Genomic DNA, 16,528 nt, shown 5'->3' with positions numbered 1-16,528 from the left:
CAGAGAAACAGAGAAGCACTGTTTTCTCTATAATGTACACACTGAACTTCCCTCTGTAGAAGATTGTTTGTCATTTTTCACCCTCAGTGTGTTAGTGCTCAACCCCAGTTAGCTAATACATGCAGCTCAGCTCAGATCTGATAGCAAGATAGATAGAAGCCTTAGAGATGGATTGTAATCAACTGCTCAGACACTTCATTGGTCAGGTGATGGATACGTCACTAACCACTGATTGGTTTGGGCAAACAAAGCAAAATAGCCGCATCTCAAACAGGAAATGGATTGAAGTGACTCACTTTTTCATTAGCCAAACTGAAATCTCTAACCATGACTAAACTTTACAACCTATTCTTTAACCTTAACTAACCTTTACATGTCTTCTTTAAGTTAAACTAACCTTAACAAGTGTTCTCTAACCGTAGCTGCACCAGAACTGGCTCAGATCCTGCCGACATTAGGAAACTGTCCCATATCAGCGTTACCGTTTGATCAGGCCTGGTTTTGGAATGACGTCGCTGTAATGTGTGGGTGTATCTCAGTCCCGCCCTCACTGTTTGATTGACAGGTGACCTCTATGACCTGCAGTGCAGAAGTACTAATGAGCGCTGAGCACCGGTGATGCAGAATAAACAGGAAAACAGACTGAGGATCTTGCTCGTCCCCACTTGGACTGCAGTGTTTTCGTGTCCTCTGATGCTAATCTGGGGACTCCACAGATGGCTCCACTTAGTGCTGATGCCTCAAATCAAACGCGCTGGCTTCAAATGGCTCCGCGGCAAGTTTGAAGTGCCCTGATGGTGGATTCACACCATATGCTGTCACGTAGCCAGATGTCCTCAGTGCCCGACTCCAGGTATCAGCTCCCTCTCGGCCCCTCCTCGGTGTCCGTCAGCAGGCACTGGGGCTGTATTGTTGGTTTAGTTGTTTTCTGCTCCATTACCCAGGAGGCTTGTTGTTGTAGTTGTTGCTGTGCTGATATGATGAAATGTAATTTTTCCCACAATCCCCCTCAGCCGGGCCTGCTCGAGCTGTTTCCAGCTGACTGAAGTTCCCACCAGGAACCCACACTGCCAGCTGTCCATCCTGACTCCACCTCCTCCATCTCCCTCATCCAAAACATCTGCTGCATACTTTGTGCACTGAACTCCACAAACCTGCAAACCTCTGCAGTTATGTGAATGCAGCCAATGCTGCCCCGGTGCAAAGGTGGAGGTGTCAGACATGAACCACATCAACCTGTGTGTGTTTTATATCACCGGCTGCTTTTTACACTTCACATGTTGCTGCTTTGGTAAAAGGTTTTCCAGGTGTTTGCAGCCTGCTGACCAATCAGCTCAGTAGAAAATGCTCTTTGCATTTTACTGGGGATGACTTGTTCAAAAAATGAGATGACATCACTACATTTTTGTTATGTCATGATAATATTGCTTGTCAGTGAAAATTACACCTACATCGCTCTGTTGTAGCTGGGAACAAATTCCTGCTGCAGTTGTGTTATTGCTGCTGTAGTGTGTCTGCAGTGCAGAGCTGCTGCTGCTGCGGCGTCTCACAGGAAGGCTGAGGATAATGAAACATCAAGCTGACATGTGTTCTGTGTTTAGACTGGAAAGGTGTGTGTGTGTGTGTGTGTGTGTATGAGGGCTCAGGTGGTGAAGCTCTCTCTGCATTAATAATAAACTCCATCAGCTCATCGCTGAAGAGATGAAAACATTTTTTCTGTTTGTTTTTCTTTTCTTTTCGTGTTGCAGCCAAAAACTCTCTCTCTCTCTCTCTCTCTCTCTCTCTCTCTCTCTCTCTCTCTCTCTCTCTCTCTCTCTCTCATATGTAGAAATGAAGATGCTATAAACCAGATGGCCGTCGCCCCCTTCCCGACGCCCCCTCCTCCCCCTGTCCTCAGCCCGGTCAGCCCCAAGGTAACAACACACTAACACAAATATACACCCACAGATACAGATATGTGGCCAAAAGTATGTGGACAGGTTGGAGGCTGGAGGAGCTGATGTTGAACTTCAGTGATGCACCAACTTTTTTTCTCCATTACATCAAATAATGTGGAGAATTTATCCTGATGAGCTCAACACAACACACCAACAATAGTACCACAGTTTAAAATACACAATGTGTGTGTGTGTGTGTGTGTGTGTGTGTGATTCAGTGTGTCTCTCCAGCTCCTCCCAGTGTCCCCGCCCCCACAGATGGAGCCCGCCCCCCCGACAGCCTGGTGCTCCCCGGGCCGTCGGACACAGCGGTCAGTCTGAACCTGTGGATCGTTCACCTTGATGTGATCATGTGGTAACAGCAGAACTAACAGTGTAACCTGATCTGGTCTGATGGACAGGACGAGACGAGCGACGAGGCCGAACGCAACGACAGGAACAGGAACAGGATCAGCAGCAGCAGCAGCAGCAGCGCCCCCCAGAGTCTGAGAGAGGCTGACACCTCCAGGAAGGTACTGAGCTCTGAACACTGTCCTCTGAGGATTTCATTGTAAATGGATAAAAGTGTCATTTTCTACCTTCAATAATCCAAAAAGACAAAGTAAAAAGCATGTTTTTAGAAATGTTTGTGACTTTATGAAAATCAAAAACTGAAATCTCTCATTTACACAGTTATTCAGACCCTTAATTCAGCGACAGCTTCAGTTTTAGTGAGTCTCCACAAGCTCTGAACCTGGATTTGGGCCGTTTAGTTTAGTTGCTTTAGTCGATATTTAAAAATAGAAATTATTCTAGACATAGTGTTGAACATTATCGACCTGTTCGTTTTCTGGGGATTCATGAAAGAACTGTCAGACGGTCTCAGTTCAATGTGATAAACTCAAACCTGAACTCAGACCAGGAGCAGGAAAGACAGACGTGAAGGTGCAGAAGTTTTCACCGTGTGACTCAGACGTCTGCTGCTCAGAATGTCTGAACAAATTCACTGGTTTTATTTCTCCAGTTTCTTCACTGAGCTCCAGGAACATGATGAAGGAATATTTCACCAAAAACGCTGTGTTTGAGTTACAGCAGAAGACTCGTGTTCACTTTTCATTTTCCACAGAATCAGGATTTTGTCTCTAACATGTGACTAACACGTGGTTTAAACACAGGCTTTAAAAGATGTGAACTTATCTTTTAAAAAAAGGGTCACAGACTCATTATGTATTCAGTTAGTGTTATTTAAATTTCCAGAAACTCAACGCTGCTCACAGACTGTGACACAGTGAAACACAGTTAACTTCAGTAGCAGACGAACAGTTATACAGCCGTGTTATTGGTGAACAGGGATCATCAGTCAGTTTTAAACCTGCCCCTCGTCCTCTCAGCTGCTGGTAACAACTGGAGCCTGTTGTTCCAGAAACCTGCTTCTACTGACGCATTCAGGACACAAACACTTCTCCTTGACCCAGGTGTGTGTGTGTGTGTGTGTGTGTGTGTGTGTGTGTGTGTGTGTGTGTGTGTGTGTGTGTGTGTGTGTGTGTGTGTGTGCGTGTGTGTGTGCGTGTGTGTGTGCGTGTGTGTGTGCGTGTGTGTGTGCGTGCGTCCTGCAGAGGCTAAAAGCTGCAGACTCTTCAGAAAATGAGCTCCAGGCTCCGAGGGCCTCGCTGGAGCAGCAGGTAACAACAACATCATCATCTTTAGACAAAGTCAGGAAACAAGTCTCTGTAAATCAGTCAGGTCTATTGATCCTATTGGAGTATTGGTGCCTCCTGAGCTCTCTTGCTGTCTGAGTCTCTGATATTAGATTTGAGGAAACTCTAAAAAGTCAACTTGATCACAAACTGAGCTGAACTTGAGGTTACAGGTCTAACGGGTCCAACTGACCCGCGACCTGAATCAGATCCAGGTCTGTTTAATCAGGTGGGTCAGGATCTGGGTCTGGGTGTCAATATGTCCAAGACCAAGAACTGTGAACTCCACAGCTCACAGATTCTGTTCTGATGAGGAAACTGAAGTCAGTGTGAAATCTGTGTCTGTGTCCACTCAGCTGTGTTTTCCATCCACCTGCTTCAGCTTCAGCTCCTCCCTGAGTTTTATCTGTCTGCAGCTTCAGAGCTGATCAATAAGTGTGTGTGTGTGTGTGTGTGTGTGTGTGTGTGTGTGTGTGTGTGTGTGTGTGTGTGTGTGTGTGTGTGTGTGTGTGTGTGTGTGTGTGTGTGTGTGTGTGTGTGTGCAGTCCTGCAGGTCATACAGCAGCTCCAGTAAACAAGCAGCAGCATCTCCTCCTCTGATCAGCCCCGACCTGCAGACGGCCAACAAAGGTACAAACATGTCTGGTGGTTGACAAACACACACACACACACACACACACACACACACCATCCATACGTGAAACACCTGAAAGAGGAATATGAACCAAAACCAGGTGTGGGTGTGCAGGGCCGTACTGTGGGAAGCAGGGCTGGAGGGCTGTGGTGCTCTGCTGGGGACCCCTGCACATTGTTGTAGACCAGGTACACCCCTGCAGGCTCTGGACTCTGCACCGAGGAGTTCAACCCTGGAGTCCAGATCTGAGTCCAGTTGAGCGTCTGTGGTCTGATCCGTGGCGGGTCCACCTAACAGCTTACAGCTGACGTCCACATCTCTGTGAGTCAGAGCGGTTCTGGTGGTGGACCAACAGGGGCTCATAGTGTTTTGGCTCATCAGTGTCTTTTACCTCCAGGATTCACAGACACAAACTAAATAAAAGCCAGAACCTTAAAGCTGCAGGCAGCGTTGACAGGCCCCCACACTGTGGCTGTAAGACCACACTGACGTGTAAGATAAAACGTGTAAATGTCCACCAGGCCTCACACGTGCAGAGTTTCATGAGTTTCTCAGCACGTTCAGGCCCGAAACATGAGATTCATTTTTATGGTGAGTGGTTATAAGAAAGAGCAATTTCAAGAGGGTCCTCACACTGTCGCTGCTGAGGGGTAAAATATTACAGGTTTAAAAATGATCTTAGAAAGTGAAGGAATAAACAAATCCTCCTCCTCCTCCTCCATCTCTTCCTCCTCCTTCTTCTTCTTCTTCAGACCCATCAGGCTGCGCAGTGGTTCCTGGTCAGGAGACAGTGCTGGAGATCTGTAAAGGTCGATCAGGACTGGGGCTCAGTATAGTGGGAGGAAGAGACACACAGCTGGTAACACACACACACAAACACACACACCACACAGCAGAAAACTCTCAATACAAATGAAAACCAGGTCACAGTTTAAATACATGATGAAAACAACCTCCTGTGTGAGGCCGACTCAACAGAACTATAACTCTGATGCATGAGGGGAAACACTCAGTAAAACACCAGTGTTGACTGCAGTGACCTCTAGTGTTGCACAGTAAAGACTACAGACATGTCTGCCCTCAGTCTCTGCCTGTCAGTGAAGTTTGTCACTGAACTGATGTTGAGCGTCCGTGCAGCAGCTTCCTGTCAGAGCGGAGAGAGAGAGGACGAGCTTCATCAGCAGCTCCGGCCTCAGCGTCACAGTTTCTGCTGATTAATGCGTCATCGAACAGCAGCTCAGAGACGCCTCAGGTTTATATCAGACAGACGTGTGGGTGATAGAGTCCTTACAGAGTGTACCTTCTCTCTCTCTCTCTCTCTCGCTCTCTCTCTCTCTCTGTCTCTCTCTCTCTCTCTGTCATTGGCTGTCTATGTCTCTCCACCAGGATGCCATAGTGATCCATGAGGTTTATGAGGAGGGGGCTGCAGCCAGAGACGGACGACTGTGGGCAGGAGACCAGATACTGGAGGTACACACACACACACACACACACACACACACACACACACATCTTCATGTTCTGTTTTCTGTTGTTTCTGACTCAGTCGACATGAATTTATCTTCACAGTCATTATTACTGATACTGATACTGTTACTGCATCTGCCCACTGCAACTGTTTTACTCCTGAAGCTATAAGTTAGCTGCTCGCAGTAGCAATGCAGTATTACTGTAATAATAATACAGTAACACTGATCAGCATTAAGAATAAAGTAGAATGATTCCAGCTAAGAGAGTTACTGATGTGGTCAGTCTGGGGTTTTCCTGCTTCAGTCTGAGGTTCGGTTTCATCTGATTTTATTCTGCTATAAAACAATAAACACGTCCAAATAAAGTAATAATTTAATCCAGCACAGAGCAGGCACAAAAAATAATATAATAAAAAAATAGAATAAAACAAGATAAGACAAACTATATGTTTCTTTCATAAGAATCTCGATGCGTCGCACAGATTAAAGCTTCAAGCTGATTCCCCAGCACACAGGAGTCTTTACAGAGTGATGACAACATGCAGCTGTACAAAAAGAAGCACACAACATATGTTAGATCAACAAGATCAGAACTACACACAAATAACAGAGCAAAACTACACACGATCGCACAAATGAAAACTTTCTTGCTTCCTGCTGCAGGACAGACGGTTATAAACAGTCACTCGTCTGAGGCTGAGCAGTGTGGCAATGTCTCCCTCTGTGTGTGTATGTGTGTGTGTGTGTGTTCGTGTTCAGGTAAACGGTGTGGATCTCCGCGGTGCATCCCACGAGGAGGCGATTGCCGCCCTCCGTCAGACGCCGGCGAGGGTCCGTCTAACGGTGCTGAGGGACGAGGCCCAGTACAGAGACGAGGAGAACCTGGACCTCTTTAAGGTGGAACTGCAGAAGAAGAGCGGCAGAGGGCTGGGACTCAGCATCGTTGGAAAGAGGTCCACCTTAAACCCCGACACAGATACACCTGCACCACCTGCAGGATACCGACACTTTCTGTTATTGTTGGATATGATACAACTGTGTGTGTGTGTGTGTGTGTGTGTGTGTGTGTGTGTCAGGAGTGGCAGTGGTGTGTTCATCTCTGAGGTGGTCAGAGGGGGTGCTGCTGAGCTGGACGGTCGTCTGATGCAGGGAGATCAGATCCTGTCAGTGAACAGAGAGGACACCAGACACGCCTCCCAGGAAGCTGTGGCTGCCATACTGAAGGTAACACACACACCCACACACACACAGAGCAGAGGCATGTTGGTGAGTTGGAGCAGTGACACCTGTCTGACCCTCTGCTCCTGTCACTGATCTCTCTGACGTCACAAACACCTGGAAAATGAAATATCTACAAAATAACCAATAAACAACAGAATCAACTGTTCAGCAAAGTCAAATCAAACTTTATTTATAAAGCCCAGTATCACAGATTACAAGTTCACTGTGAGGGGCTGAACGAGCTGTGCAACAAACGACGCCCTCTGTTCTCAGACCCTCGAATCAGAGGAGGAAAAGTAGGAGGAGCACAGAGGAGGGCGCCTCCCCCAGGACAGATAGACATGATGAGGAGGAGGAGTTAAAGTCAGGATGATGATCTCTGGTCTTTACATGACAGAGCAGCTCTGTCTCCTCCGTCCTCGTCCTCTGGTCGCTCACTGTCCTGCAGGTGTGACCCCCTCACCTGGTACCTGACCCACACACTCACCTGCAGCTGTGTTGGAGCACGAAGAGCTTGACCTCACTGAACTGACGGAGTGTAAACATGTGGCATTAAAAGTACTGTGTCTGTGTCTTTGTGTGTGTGTGTGTGTGTGTGTGTGTGTGTGTGTGTGTGTGTGTCTTGCAGTGTGCTCGGGGTCCAGTCCATTTGGAGCTCGGCCGACTCAAAGCTGCTTCCTGGATCTCATCCAGACACAACTCACAGGGAAGCCAGGTGTGTGTGTGTGTGTGTGTGTGTGTGTGTGTGTGTGTGTGTGTGTGTGTGTGTGTGTGTGTGTGTGTGTGTGTGTGTGTGTGTGTGTCAGATGTACGTGTGGTTGTAAACTCTCTCTCTGTTTCTCTCAGATGAGTCGTGTGAGCGGGAACAGCTCAGGTGTTGTGGCTCCGCCCCTCGCACAGACCCCAACCTCATCTGACCCCCCCACCTCCGACCACCCGACCACGACGTCCACCGGGCCCCTGGCCCTCAACAACAACATGAAGCCCACCGCTGACATCACTTCCTCCTCTGCAGGTGGAGAACCATCGTCAGAGCAGAATAACTGATAACTGATAACTGATCGATCTGGATTCTCACTGGTTGAATGTTAATCTGTGTGCAGGGGCAGAGGCAGGCATCCGGACCGTGGAGATCATGAGGGTAAACACACACACACACACACCCCTCTCTGTAACTGGACTCAGTCTGCAGGTCCTTTGACCTCTGACCTCTGTAGTCATGGTGTCAGCAGCACACACAACTGGTTCTACTGTTAATCCTCACACTCTCTACCCCCCCCCCAGGGTGTCAGCGACTCCCTCGGGGTGAGTATAGCAGGGGGGAAGGGCAGCCCGCTGGGTGACATCCCCATCTTCATCGCCATGATTCAGGCCAACGGAGTCGCCGCCAAGACGCACCGACTCAAGGTGGAGGGAGAGTATGATAGTATGTTAGTTTGTACATGTGTGTCTGTATGTCTGACTGAATGTGTGTGTGTGTGTGTGTGTGTACAGGTGGGGGACAGGATCGTCAGTATTAACAGTCAGTCTCTGGAGGGTCTGTCCCACGGTGAGGTTGTCACCATGTTGAAGAACAGCTACGGACACATCAGCCTGCAGGTAACACACATACACACACACACACACACACACACACACACACACAGTGATTGTCCAGTGGAGGGAAAAGATCTGACAGTCAGAGTCAAACTGCTCCACAACAGTGAAACAAACCCAGTCGGCCCTGGTTTTAGTTTTCAGCGTCATCACTCGGTCCAGACAACTGACTGATGACTGACACAGACAGAAGCTTGTACCCCAGAGGATGAATCCCGCTGACTTCCCCTGCAGCGCTGCCAAAAGGCCAAAACTTCCTCATCACAGGATCCCTCACAAGATAGGACAGGATACTGGCTCAGTCTGGTTCTCATTCAGATAGGTCCAGAAGCTGGATCTGCAACCACAAAGTGGGAACCCTTTACTTTTACTTTCCACCAAATTCCAGACATATCCTGAAAAAGACAAACACACAGAATCCAATGACTCGAAAGGTCCGTTATTTAAACTTCAGAAGAGAGGATCTTCTGATTGGCTGACTGTTTTCTGGATGATCCAATAAAAATATAGCAGATTTCAGGTAAACACTCAGAAATCAAATCCTGCAAGGTTGGATGGTGGGTCCAGGTGGGCGGAGCTTGGCTGAGGGCATTGACTGCTTTGTTGTGACATCACAAAGTTCCAGAAGTCCTGACGGCTGGTTTTAAGGTTCAGTGTCTGAATACAGGCTGTGTGCATTTCTCTGTGGACTGAGGCTTTGATACTTTCACAGTATTAATATAGAACCTAGACCTGCTTTATAATCACAAACACATGGACATCTACCTTTAGACTGGGTGGAGCTTTAAACATCTAAATTACTAACTGCACCATCCACAGGTCTCATTTATTTACTCCTGCGGTGTAAATAAATGTTAGTGTAAATAAGTGTTCACATACAGACAGGATTCATAAACCAGTGTTATTATTATTAATGTTGCAGTTTCTCACTTTCTCTGCAGCTCATATCGATCATAGTTACTGCTGACTGTGTGGGTGTGTGTGTGTGTGACTGTGACAGGCTGACTGTTGCATCCAGGACAGGCCTTTATGCTAATAAAGCTTTTATCAGCCTCCAGCAGAAACACACACAAACACACAATTCTTCCTGCGTCTTAAACAAAGTGTCCCACTGAGATTCACTGTCTGTCTGCCCCCAGGTCTGTTCACTGTTGTCTGGTTCACTGTTCAGTTGGGCAGAGAAAGTTATTGCCCCGACCTTTTCTCCAAAAACACTGGATCCTACATTTCCCATAATGCAACAGGACTCCTTATTTCAACCTAATTCACAAGGTTGTAGTCAGATGGAAAGGATTGAAGAACAGCAACTGTTTTAATTTGGGCACATGATTTTCAGTCCACAAAAACAGGGAGGTCTGTTAACAATGTTAAAGCTTTTGGTGCTCTGTTGTCTTTGTGTGTGTGTGTGTGTGTGTGTGTGTGTGTGTGTGTGTGTGTGTGTGTGTGTGTGTGTGTGTGTGTGTGTGTGTGTGTGTGTGTCTCAGGTGGTAGCGGACACCAACATCAGCGCCATCACCACCCAGGTGGAGAGTTTGTCCAGCAGCTCCAGTCTGTCAGCCAACACTGACACACACACAGCAGAGCCAGAGTGAGGACACACACACACACACACATATACACACAGAGATACACAGTGTGTAATGACAGGAAGTATTAACTTGATTCTAAACCCGCCCCCCCAGGGGTCCGAGGCCCCGCAGCATCAGTCTGGAGAAAGGCTCTGAGGGACTGGGCTTCAGCATCGTCGGAGGATTCGGCAGTCCACACGGAGACCTGCCCATCTACGTCAAGACCGTCTTCAGCAAGGTCACAGCCTGTCTCTGAACCCTGCAGGGAGCCAGGCTAACAGTTTCCACCTGCTCCCAGTCTTTATGCTAAGCTATGCTAACAGCTCCTGACTCCAGCTCTGTACTGTTAGTGGCTGTAAATATTCAGTAACAACTCTTCTGTCTGTGAGGACCAGATCACGAGCTTTTTCATTTAAAGGTGTTTAAAGCTCCGCTCAGTGAACATTTATCAACAAGGCTCAGGGTGTGTGATGAAAGTACAGCCTCACTGAGGCCCCACCCTGGCTGTAGACTCGTAGCTGATGGCGTCATCGTGTGTATGTGTTTCAGGGAGCGGCGGCGGTGGACGGGCGTCTGAAACGAGGCGATCAGATCCTGTCGGTGAACGGAGAGAGTCTGCAGGGAGTGACGCATGAGCAGGCGGTCGCTATCCTGAAGAAACAGAGAGGAACTGTCACACTGGACGTCCTGTCCTAACACACACACACACACACACACACACACACACACACACACACACGAACACAGAAGCTCCTGTGATGTGTTCAGATCACACACACTCTGACTCTCGGATCGTGAACTCTGACCTTCCCAACGTGCAAAAAAAAAAAAGAAACAGCATCAGATGGTGCCAACACACACACACACACACACACACACACACACACACACACACACACAGGTGGGTGCAGATGGGGTCATGACAATCTGAATCTGTCGGACCTATTGATTTCTGATCGATGTGATCTCAGCTGCTCAGCTTGTTGTGATATCTCAACAACTACCAGACGTGTTGCCATGAAATCTGAGCTTCATGTTCCTGCTCCCAGAATTCCACGTTTCTGTCAGAATTTATTGATCATTTAAGTAATTTCTTAAGGAAAATGTCAGAAATTCTCTGGTTCCATCTTCTGAAATGTGAATATTTGCTGTTTTTTCTTTTTTTTATATCACAGTGAAACTGGATCGCTTTGGGTTCTGATTGTTGTTAAGACAAAACAAGACATTTTGAACTCATCACCTTTTTCACTCTTTTCTAACATCTTATGGACCAAACAGTTAATCGTTATCACTTGATAATGAAAACAACACTAGTTGCAGCCCTAAAAATAATCACAGCTCCTCTTGTGGGGAACATGAATGTCTGAACAAAATTTCATGGCGACCCTTTGAATAGTTGTTGAGATGTTTCAGTCTGAACGTGTTGATGGTCGACAGAGTCAGGCGGATTCATCACGACTGTGCACAGCTTCATATCAAGTCCGTCCAGCAGTTCAATTTGGAGATTTAAGGGAAGCACTCAGACCTGTTCGTCTCATTTCCACAAGAAGCTACATATCAAGGTGGAGTGAAGGCTCAGACTGAATCTGAGGACGACAGGGACGTTCAAGCTCGTGTTCAAAGTGCAGAGGAACTAAAGGGAAGCGTGTGATTGGACAGAGATCTTCAACGCTGCAGCACACGTTAGCTTAGCATCTGCTCTGTGGTTGCAGACTGGTTAGCTGTTAGCCACGGAGTCGCTGATCGTCCCAAAGTCTCATCAACATCTGCCGCCATAGTGCAAACAGCACGTGGCCAAAAGTATGCGGACAAAGTATGCGGACAGCTGAACATTTCCTCCATATATGATAGTGTGTTTTTTATTCGGCTGCTCTGATGGCTCCACTCATCTGCTGTCAGGCCGATGTTGAAATCAAATCCTGTAAAGTCCTGTTATAAACCATTTATTAGTGCTAAATCTGGGGACATAAAATGAAGTATTACCCTCCCTTTACACAAAATGTGGGTGAAAAATCAAGTTTTAAAATAATATTAGCATTGAAAACACTTTATATTTCTTTAAAAATTACTTTATAGTGTTTTTTTCTTTCTTTATGAAATACATCATGATCTGTTTTTATCTGCAGAGGAGAATGAAATATTTCAACATTAGTGCACCAGGTTAATCCAAGGTTAAAGGTCACAGACACTGATCGAGCCAACACAGTCACCACTTTCTGATGAGGCACCATTACTGGCTTCATCAATGATAATGAATCATTTACTTATGATTTATAGATCAGTCATAAGACACTGATCAGAACAACCTTTGTGTTGCCAGATTGTGTAAAAATCCTCCTCCCACAGACACTTTTTGTCTTATTGACTGTTTGACCACTGATCTGCTCCTGCAAAACAGCTGCAGAACATCTGGAACCAGCTCCATTTATAATGTGGTTATTGACACTTACAGCTGCAGACAGTTGATTATTGAAGCTTTTATTAATGACTGATCAACAAATGACTAAAGGCTCATCACAAACTGAGCAGAGAGTTTATTAATGTCACACTAACATTAACCTGATGAGTAATGACAAAGTTACTATTAATGGTTTAACACTGCATCATTATTTCATCATGTTAAACAGGGTTTCACACACTGACCTGCAGCCTGTCAGATGAGTTCATACATATTTACGTATAACAAGTCTGCTGCTGTTAATGTTAATAATCAGATTGTAAATGGATTTTGGTCCAGATGTCCTGCAGCTGTTTCCCAGAAGATCGGTGATCGAACATGATTTAACCTGCCAACACAAACCTTATTCTTCTCAATGGCTCAGAACTGATCTATGAAGCATTAGTAAATGATTTATTAACTGTTGATAAAGTGATTGATTTCAGCTTATGAACCCTTTATAAATGATGTCTTAACAGAACGTGATCCCACACAGTCCGATCAGGTCGGGGTGTGTAGGACCTTTAAACTGGCTGCAGTGATGCAGAAGTGTGCTCCATGGTCTGTGGGTGCACTGTGACATCACCGCTGGGCGTGGCCACAGGTGCAACAGACTTAAAGTTGTCAGCCAGAGAGATTTAATCTTACCCAACAGAGACAACAACAGTGTCCCTTCATGACGCACTGGTTACTGAAATGTTGCTGTAAATACATTATTCACACAATCAAAGCATTCAGCTGTTCAGTTTTCTAATTCAACAACACGGTCTTCAGTTCTTATAAAGTGCCATCATTTGATAGAATTAGGTGTATGTTTGATTTTAGTGGTGAGTATTTCACCTGCCTCCACAGGTTCTTCTCTTCTTCTGTGACTCGGTCCTGAATCCAGGTGACACATAACTGAACATTACACAGTGCAACAAACATTAAACACTGATGTGACTCTCAGGACTTGGCGGGCTTGGAGATCCACTGTCGCTCCCGGCAACAGACACAGTGTCTTCCACGTGATTGTTATTGTGGAGAGAAAATATTAGAAATGATCACAGGTTTTCTAGAAGCAACAGGCCGACGTGTCCTGACACCTGATGTGAGGATGACGTCAGTTTCATTAATATGACGTGTTTAGCCTAGCTTAGCACAAAGACTGGACGCAGAGGGAAACTGTTAGCCTAGAAAGTACACCTTCCAACAACTCCTAGTCTGTAATGTGTTTTTTAATGAGTAATTTACAGATGGAGATTAAAAACACCCCTGAATTTGTAGCTTGAAATCACTTTATTAAGATCCAGCTTTGTTGACTTTGTAGCTTGGTTACAGGAATGAATATTAAGTGTTTTTGTCTTTGTCTGCATGGTTTAAAGTGATTTCTTCTGTGGCTCTTTCACAGTGTAAAATAAATAACGCAGAGAGCCTGAAATAAATTAGTTATTCCTTCATTCATCCTATTAATAACATATGAAGGAACAATGAATGAGAAAAATTTAAGTAATTTTAAGGTTAAAAAAGAGATTTTAATTAAAAGAATTTCATTAATCAAATAATTGTGTCATTTAAAAAAAATTCAGAATATTTGCTGGTTTCAGATTCTCAGTTCTGAGGATTTGCTCATAAATCACAGTGAGCTCAATATCTTTGGGTTTTCTGAAGATGTCATCTTGGACTTTTTTAATATTGTGTAGATTAAACAACTGAAACAAAATCAGTGGGTTAAAATAATGAAAATAATCATAAATCAGACGGAGTTTAAAGGTTTTTAACAGATTCCCTCTGATAGCCAGAGCTGTTTTCGGATTCACTTCCATTACCCAGGTTCCAGATTCACTGAGCTGCTAAATCTCTGCTTGCTTACACTGAGGTCAGAGGGCGTGGGACAGTTTCCTGAGAACCTGAACAGATCTGAGGAGGGATTCGGCTGCGATTGGTGGAGTTCATAAAACCCTATTTCAGACGAGAACATGAGGATTTACCAAACTGTCAGCCTGTTGCTTTCAGTCTTATGTTTCACCATAACACAAAGAAGATAGTTGTGTGTGAGTAGAGTGTAAGTGTAGTGCGACACCACACGAGGGGAGAACAGCTCGTTTCCTGTACTTTATACATATCAATCAAGTGCAAAATACTTTGAGTTTTTTGTCATAATTGTCTTAAATTTTGTTACTTTATTTGTAGATGTCAGAACAGATGGACTGTAATTTATTTTTTGATCTTGCTGGAAATTAACAATGTATTTCTTTTTGTTATTGTTTTATTGTTGTTATGTGTTTTGTCTGAATCACTGAATGGTCAGAAATCACAACAGAAACCTGCAGCTTTCTAACATCTGTCAAAAACCAGCTGCAGCTGCTTTTTATTTTACCTCATTTATTCATCAATTCCACAACAATATGCGAGAAAGAATCGTGTAATTTGGTCACAGAGAAAACAGAGACTGTTTAGTTTAATTGTTCAGTCAGTGCATGATAAATGAAATGTGAAGAGATGGAGCTGTTCCTCTGGAAATCAAAAACCAAATGACACATTTTCTACAGAAAATAAAAATTTCACAGTAATAAAGAAAAAAGCACAGAGAAGATAAAACATGAACATATAACAAAAACAATCAAGAAAAAAAAATTACAAAGCACATTAATTTATTAATATATTGTATTTATCTCTGGTTTTCTGTCTAAATCAAGAATTCATTATAATACTGTTTTCTCCATCTTCTGTCATGTTGCTGTAGCTGTTCCATGGATTGAGCTGTCATGTCTTTACATGCTTGTTTGTATGGACAGAATTATTTTCACCATAATTTAGTCATTTGTTTCAAAGTAGTTATCCTTAAGATTTTCAGTGACTAAATGATAAATTCACCAGCAGTAAACGCTGCAGACGTGATTAATAAATTATTAGGACATTTGACGTTTGTGTTGTTACCAGATTTGAACCAGGAAGTAGCTTAATTAATGTATCATACATCACTGACGACTCTCTAGGTGTCAACTTTAGCCCCGTTTCTTTATGCCTTAACTTTGAGAAAAGGATTGAGCCAAATTCACCATCACCAGCTCCTGTTGGCAGCACAGTCATGGTTGTACAGATAACTATCACTTTATTACTGCGACACTGAAGAAAACTGATGATTCTCAGGCAAGTTCTGCAGCTTCTTTTTAGCCGGACAGCAGCAGCAGGGCCAACCCTATGAACGCCTGATGACTGATGAGGTTGCACCATAATCACCATAAGCTAAGTGGTCTATGGAGGTTTATTTCAAACCCTCTGAGGGTCTAATGTTAGGAGATGTCCCTCCAATTGAAGCTAAGTGACTATTTTTACCAAATGCAAAGTTGACGTTTGCCAGCAGTAATTTTTTTGTTATGCTTCACAGACTTTTTCTGGATACTAATGTCAGTGCTGCATCAAACACAAGCTATGTTGTTGTGTTTGGGGATGTGAATACAAAGGTTGGGTTCAGCTTGTGATTTCTGACTTTTCACAGCCTGTAAAATGTTGTTTGATTTTGCAGCAACTGTTCTGCTGTGATGATTACACCAGTCTGGAGAAAACATTAAAAAACTGTCACGTCCAGTCAATGTCCAACATGTGGCTGCTGTAAAACTCTGTGCCATCCATCCATCCATCCATCCATCCATCCATCCATCCATCCATCCATCTTTCAGAGCTTTGACCTGGTCCAGGATAATTACACTACATATCAAAGTCCTCTGTTGCTGTTTGAAGTGGTTCATTAAATTTGTCATGAGGACTGTTGAGGTTATGAATCCACTGTGCAATGTTCAGAAACTTATAATCCAGTCTGTGACTTATTAAAGTTATAATATGTGAGTTATGTTCTTACATTATAACAAATGTTTCTAGCATTTCCTGAACCAGAGAAATTGTGATTTTAATCACGGTAGCGCTCCATTTCATTTGGTCGTCTGTCAATGATGTCATATCCTCTATGCGCATGTGTCAGCGCCATAGTTCCCCTGAATGTTTTTCAAT

General features: G+C 44.6%; 1 protein-coding gene across 9 annotated transcripts in view; it reads left to right on the top strand.

Moving 5' to 3' along the window:
* The window catches only part of patj (PATJ crumbs cell polarity complex component), a 117,872-nt gene extending 101,752 nt beyond the window's left edge, over positions 1-16,120 (top strand). For all 9 annotated transcript variants that reach the window (XM_071486629.1, XM_071486627.1, XM_071486630.1 and 6 more), the window contains 17 exons: positions 1,829-1,913; positions 2,156-2,248; positions 2,339-2,449; positions 3,533-3,598; positions 4,159-4,243; positions 5,000-5,106; positions 5,634-5,717; positions 6,476-6,669; positions 6,793-6,940; positions 7,566-7,652; positions 7,784-7,952; positions 8,041-8,078; positions 8,222-8,344; positions 8,432-8,536; positions 10,018-10,121; positions 10,216-10,339; positions 10,651-16,120. In XM_071486629.1, coding sequence (XP_071342730.1) covers positions 1,829-1,913; positions 2,156-2,248; positions 2,339-2,449; positions 3,533-3,598; positions 4,159-4,243; positions 5,000-5,106; positions 5,634-5,717; positions 6,476-6,669; positions 6,793-6,940; positions 7,566-7,652; positions 7,784-7,952; positions 8,041-8,078; positions 8,222-8,344; positions 8,432-8,536; positions 10,018-10,121; positions 10,216-10,339; positions 10,651-10,797 — 1,870 coding nt within the window. In that variant the 3' untranslated portion in view covers positions 10,798-16,120. The remainder of the gene's footprint in view (positions 1-1,828; positions 1,914-2,155; positions 2,249-2,338; positions 2,450-3,532; positions 3,599-4,158; positions 4,244-4,999; positions 5,107-5,633; positions 5,718-6,475; positions 6,670-6,792; positions 6,941-7,565; positions 7,653-7,783; positions 7,953-8,040; positions 8,079-8,221; positions 8,345-8,431; positions 8,537-10,017; positions 10,122-10,215; positions 10,340-10,650) is intronic.
* Positions 16,121-16,528: the final 408 nt, after the last annotated feature.

The sequence above is a fragment of the Trachinotus anak genome, unplaced genomic scaffold (assembly GCF_046630095.1).
Source record: "Trachinotus anak isolate AG129_WGS33_773 ecotype Australia unplaced genomic scaffold, CSIRO_AGI_Tana_v1 ptg000010l, whole genome shotgun sequence".
NCBI classification, from domain to species: Eukaryota; Metazoa; Chordata; class Actinopteri; order Carangiformes; family Carangidae; genus Trachinotus; species Trachinotus anak.
Note: the sequence above shows the minus strand (reverse complement) of the source record. Positions and strands in the feature narration are given on the sequence as shown.